The 6,196-nt window shown below is 49.0% G+C and overlaps 1 protein-coding gene across 2 annotated transcripts in view; it reads left to right on the top strand.

Annotated features, from left to right (window-relative positions):
• Positions 1-2,090: 2,090 nt before the first annotated feature.
• BIN2 (bridging integrator 2) overlaps positions 2,091-6,196 on the top strand; it is a 45,631-nt gene continuing 41,525 nt past the window's right edge. The window contains exon 1 of one of the 2 annotated variants that reach the window (XM_054444276.1): positions 2,091-2,322. In XM_054444276.1, the coding sequence (XP_054300251.1) occupies positions 2,146-2,322 (177 nt within the window). In that variant the 5' untranslated portion in view covers positions 2,091-2,145. The remainder of the gene's footprint in view (positions 2,323-6,196) is intronic. The other variant, XM_054444277.2, reaches the window with a different exon arrangement.

The raw sequence follows: 6,196 nt of genomic DNA, 5'->3' as shown, positions 1-6,196 counted from the left end.
CATGCTTCTCCCCACTTCTCCCCATCCAATATCAAGTCCTTCTACTTTCATCACCCTGCCTCTTCCAGGGCATCACCAAAGCTAACATCCAGAATAAACCCTAATCGCCTGGCAGGGCACGGTGGTTCATACCTGTAATCCCAGCACTTTTGGAGGCTGAGGCGGGTGGATTGCTTGAGCTCAAGAGTTCCAGATCAGCCTGGGTAGCCAGGAGTGGTGGCATGCACGCACCTTAGCCCCAGCTACTCAGGAGGCTGAGGTGAGAGCATCACTTGGGCCTGGGAGGTAGAGGCTGCAGTGAGCCCTGATGGCACTGCTGCACTCCAGCCTGGCAACAAAGCAAGACCCTGTCTCCAAACAAACAAACCCTAATCACCTGTTGCCAGAAAATTTTGTATCCATCTCTACAAATGAATTAAGCACATTACATTATAATCACCTGATTACCCACCTATCTCCAGCTCCAGACTTTAAGCATCTTTATTTATGTACTTATTTATTAATATTTATTCTTTATTTATTGAGAAAGGGTCTCACGCTTTGCCCAGGCTGGAATGCAGTGGCACCATCAGGGCTCACTGCAGCCTCTACCTCCCTTGGCTCGGGTGATCCTCCCACCCCGGCCTCCCTGATAGCTGGGACTACAGGTGTGTGCCACCATGCCCAATTAATTTTTGTATTTTTAGCAGAGACAAGGTCTTGCTATGTTGCCCAGGCTAGTCTCAAACTCCTGGGTTCAAGCAATCCGCCTGCCTCAGCCTCGTAAAGTGTTGGGATTACAGGTGTGAGCCGTGGTGCCTGGACAGACTTCATTAAGCATCTTAAGGTCAGGGATTGCATTTTATTCATCCTTAGTTTCAGAACACCCAGCAATGCCTGGTACACAGTTGACCTTGAGTGCAGTAATGATTGTTTTGGAGAAAGAAGAGGAACACAATAGCATACAAGGGCCTCTAATTTTGTGTCAGGCCCTTATCTTCCTCTTCCACTCCTTAGGAAGTGTTATTTTGACCTTCTTCCCTTCCTTGAGGAAATTTTACCTGCACTGTAAAATCTGAGTACATGGTTCCTCCACACCTAGTGTCCTAATCTCAAGCTATCCCCGCAAATAGGTCAGGGAAGAATTTTTTGGAGAACTTCCCCCTAGAGAAACAATAGTTGTCATCTCAACAGCCCCACCCCAATTTGCACAATCTGTGTCTGTGTTCACATTCTGCCTCCATCCAGTACACTGTACTCCAACTAGAAAAACTTGCTCCTCATCCCCAGCACGGGGATCCATACTATCCTCCTCAGCCTTTTTTTCAATGCAATCATTCCCTTGCCTAAGAACCAGCCCCCTACCCTGTTTCTATCTCCAGCTTAGTTGTTCCTTTTTTTTTTTTTTTTTGAGACGGAGTGTCGCTCTGTCGCCCAGGCTGGAGTGCAGTGGCGCGATTTCGGCTCACTGCAACCTCTGCCTCCCGAGTTCAAACAATTCTCCTGCGTCAGCCTCTCGAGTAGCTGGGAATACAGGCGTGCGCCGCCACGCCCAGCTAATTTTTGTATTTTTAGTAGAGACGGGGTTTATCACCATATTGGTCACGCTGATCTCCTGACCTCAGGCGATCCACCCGCCTCGGCCTCCCGAAGTGCTAGGATTACAGGAGTGAGCCACCGCGCCCGGCCTGTTTCTCTCTTTCAAGCCAGGCTCTGGTGTCCTGCTCCCTTTCTGCACTCTATCCCTACCAGTTCCAGGCTTAGAGCCTACACCGCAACCTGGAGCAAGAAACGCAGTTTACATGGCGGCTTCGCATGCATACTCACAGAACCTAAACGTGTTTTCCATATGGTAGGTCCTCTCGCTGAGTGGAACCCACACCATTTTCTACCCTGCGGTGGCAGTTGCTTTCCAGTGCTCAGCGTGATGGGAACTGGCTTTCCGGAGCGAATGAGTCTGGGCCCACCGCTGAGGACCTGGTTCAGTGAGGCCGAGGTTTCGGGCAGGTGTTGGAGCTCGGAAGGTGGCCTCAAGCGAGCGCTGCCTGAGGGCAGGCCCCGTCCCCGCCCCTCCGAGCCGGCCTGCTCCGGCTGACAGTGGTGGGCCGAGGGGCGGGCCTCAGGGCTGGCCAGGGGCGGCCTGAGGTGGCTCAGGGCTGGGGCCGGATGCAAGGCATGCCGGGAGCCCGCACTTCCTCCTCGGGGGCCTCAGAAAACCACAGGGCGCGGGGCCAAGGCGGCGGCCCCCAGGGAGTTGGCAGGATGGCAGAGGGCAAGGCAGGCGGCGCGGCCGGCCTCTTCGCCAAGCAGGTGCAGAAGAAGTTTAGCAGGGCCCAGGAGAAGGTAGGTGGCCGGGCCTCGCCGTCTGTCTGGCCCACAGGGAGCCGAGGCCGAGCCCGGGCGGGCAGGAGGGGCGGGCAGGGTGCTCAGGGGCCCCGAAGGGTCTGGTCTGACGAGAAGGGTCTCCCGCTTTCCCAGGGAAACGGGAGCGAGGATTGGGCTTCCACGAAAACTGGCAGAATGGAGAGAGGTCGGAGACCGCCACCCGATCTTGGGCAAGGATGCGGGTAGCTGGGGAGACAACAGTCTCTGGCAGAACCTTCGACAACCCTCAGGCTGACCCAGAAGAGGTGAAAGAAAGGAAGTGACGGTGGTGGCCACCTTTGTATCAAATTTTGTGCTAGCAATCCAAAATTGGTATTTTACAGATGATGAAATTGGAGGGTAATTTTCCACAGAGGGCAATTTCCCCAAAGACAGAGATGCAGCGGATGCCAGCAGGCACCCCCCACCGAAGGCTAGAATAATCCTGCATAGTTCTCCCCCTACCTCACCCTGCCTGGCCTCTGGGTGGTGTTTCAGCTGACGTAAGCAGGAGCCCAAATCTGCTTCTTGTACCCTCCCTTTGGCGTTGGGGAGTACACCTCCCAGGGTGATGAACCACATCTGTGTTCAGAGTGTGTCCTTGGTTAGTGCCAGGTAGCCCTGCCCCAGCACTGGCATTTAGGTAGGCTGGCCATCTGTTACTTGCTTGGCAATCTAGATCGTGGGGACATTCTCTACACATTTTGATGGCATTTTTGTTTCTACCTGTCCAGAATATTTTCTTTGCTTCTAACCTGAGCCTCTGCTCTCCACCTACCAACCCTGTAGTAGACAAGGCGCTTTGGGAAGACATGTCAGCCAGAAGAAAGAGCGGGTGAAGAGAGACAAGAAGGACCTGAGATAAGAGTTTCGGTTTTCCTTTTTTTCTCTCTCTCTTTATTAAGCCCAACCTGCCTTCTACAACGGAGAAGTTTTGATTTTCTAAGAGCTGATTGACTTAGAAGCATTTGGATGAACAGCTCTGCTTAACAACTGAAATATCCTTATTATCTTCTAAAGGTGGAGCGCTGGTTTGAACCCTGGGAAGGCTTAAAGGCAACCAGCTCTCCCGAGTTCATTTATCAGCAGAAAACTGATGGAATGTAGATGTAGCTCCTGACTTTAAGAGACCACAATGGAAGGGAGGTTTTTTCTGTAATTTGAGGTCATGTGAAAGAGAGGAGGAAAAGGGAAAGAGTTTGTGTAGCCAGACTTCGTTACTTCACTTACCCTAACTTCACCTTGATCCTAGTTTCAGCCTCTCTGAAGAGTTACAAATCTGGTAGACCCAAGAGAAGGGCCTATGGGAAGGTCTAGCTAGAAACAGTGTGGGCGAGCAGGAGATACTGGAGAGAAGGCCACACTGTGGTTGAAAAAAAAAACCCTACAAGACAAAACACTCATGAATAAAGTAATTTTAAAAAGACATATCAGCCAGGCATAGTGGCTCACTCCTGTAATCCCAGCACTTTGGGAGGCCAAGGTGGGAGGACCGCTTGAGCCCAGGAGATCAAGACTGCAGTGAGCAGTGATCACACTACACCACACTCAAGCAGAGGGAGACTCTGTCTCAAAAAATAAAAATAAGTAAATAAAAATAAAAGACATACAATTGATTGTATTTCACTCTTGCATATTCTGTCTTCATCTAGCCTCTCGTCAACACTATAACCTTGCTTTGGGCTTTCATTCCTTTGTAAGCATAGACTCCAAACCTTGGCTAAATAATGTCCTGCTCTGGGCTTCAGATCTTGCACCTGTAAAATGAGAGGGTTGATGTTCTTGATGAAACTCAATATGGTAAGAACACTAAATTGAAAAGGTGTCACATTTGACTCAGAGTCAAATACTTCCCAAAGACAGAACCAGTCTCTCAGGTTCTTCTGGCCTGAACCCTGAGGAAGTAGACAAAGAGGAGCAAACTCAAATCTGCCATGAGGGATTCCCAGTTGATGAAGAAAACAAGATATTCTGAACCTAGACTAGACACAAGGGTAGGCAGAGGTTGAACTTCAATAAGGTGGGAATGGCCTGGGATGCCGGAAGGGAGCTCAGCTCAGTCAGCCTGAAGCCAGTCCTTGAGTCTTGGGAAGTTATTGAGAGCGAGATAAAGAGGGAGAAATTTGCACTAAAATGAAAGAATTCCTTGCAACACTTTCTGCTTTTTCTGCAAGCAGTTGGATGTAATCTGAGTAATAAGTAATAGCTAACATGTCAAATAGCGAAATGTGTCAAATATCAAATGCCTATTATGGACCAGAGACAGGGATATAAGAAAGTGATTATCAGCAGGGTGCAGTGGCTCACGCCTGTAATCCCAGCACTTTGGGAGGCCCAGGCAGTGGATCTCCTGAGGTCGGGAGTTCGGGACCAGCCTGACCAACATGGAGAAACCCCGTCTCTACTACTAAAAATACAAAATTAGCCGGGCGTGGTGGCGCATGCCTGTAATCCCAGCTACTCAGAAGGCTGAGGCAGGAGAATGGCTTGAACCTGGGAGGCGGAGGTTGCCATGAGTCGAGATCGCGCCATTGCACTCCAACTTGGGCAACAAGAGCAAAACTCTGTCTCCAAAAAAAAACAAAAGACAAAGTGATTCTCTCTCCCTTTATGGAGCCAACATTCTACCGATGTCATCTCCCTTCATCTATTCAACCCTTTAAGCAGGTTATTAGCATCTCTGTTTTAGAAATAAGGAAACAAGGCTCAAAAGAGATTGGTAGGTAGGAGAAATATTACTGAAACCCAGGTGTCCTGCCTCTGAATCCTAACCTCACTCAGGCTGCTGCTTTACAACGTTCCTGATAAGCCACTCTCACATCTGTGCCTCCCCCACTTCCTACTGATCCTCTCTCAGGAACAGAGCTCAGGAGTAGAAACACTTTTTGTTCAGGCATCCTCTGAAAAGCTGGGAGTGGAGGTCTGGTGACCATTAAACACAATAGGGATGAAACATTCTTGGTCTGTTTTCCATTTCCCGCCCAAACTCAACATGGGACTGAATTTAAGCTTTATTGTGTGTGTGTGTTTTTTAAGTATGATACATCTTCTCATTTCCAACTATAGTACTGCTTTCACCATCTGTTTGTGATTTCTTTGTGGCAAACCTCTCAGATCCCCCTGAGAAGGGGTGTTGTTTACCACTCCTTTGTTGGTCTTCTCCTCTGTTGACACTACTCAGCTTAAATCCCAGAGGGTTAAATTCCACAAATATTTACAGAAAAACTCCTTTGTTCAGGGTACTGGGCTGGACCCAGCAGGGAATTTAGGGGTAAGAGACATTCTTGCTTTGCCAAAAGCTTACAATCTAGTTAAAAAAAAAAAAAAAGAATAATAGTAATAAAATAACTGACCTAAGAGATGCAGGTCTATGGGAATTCAGAGGACAAAAGGATTGGGGAGAATCGAGAGGTTTTATAATGGAGGCTGAATTTGAAATAGGAATTGTGGACGATTAGTAGTTTTTCAGACAAATGGTCAGAGAGCATTCTAGCTGAGAAGTGCCAGCATAAGCAAGGCATGGAGACTGGAGTGAGAACTACAGCTCAGCTGGAGCACAGGGAGTGGTCAGAGAAAAGGCTGGAAAAAGTATATTAGGACCTTTTAAGGAAAGCTTATTTTATCATATATCCTAAAAATAAAGATTTCCGGCCAAGCGCCATGGCTCATGCCTGTAATCCCAACACTTTGGTAGGGTGAGGTGGGTAGATCACCTGAGCTCAGGAGTTCGAGACCAGCCTGGCCAATGTGGCGAAATCCCATCTCTACCAAAAAATACAAGAATTAGCCTAGTGGCGCGCACCTGTAGTCCTGGCTGCTTGGAGGCTGAGGCAGGAGAATCGCTTGAACCTGG

Source organism: Pongo pygmaeus, chromosome 10, assembly GCF_028885625.2.
Source record: "Pongo pygmaeus isolate AG05252 chromosome 10, NHGRI_mPonPyg2-v2.0_pri, whole genome shotgun sequence".
Lineage (NCBI taxonomy): Eukaryota > Metazoa > Chordata > Mammalia > Primates > Hominidae > Pongo > Pongo pygmaeus.
The sequence above is the reverse complement of the archived record's forward strand: the minus strand, read 5'-3'. Positions and strand labels throughout refer to the sequence as shown.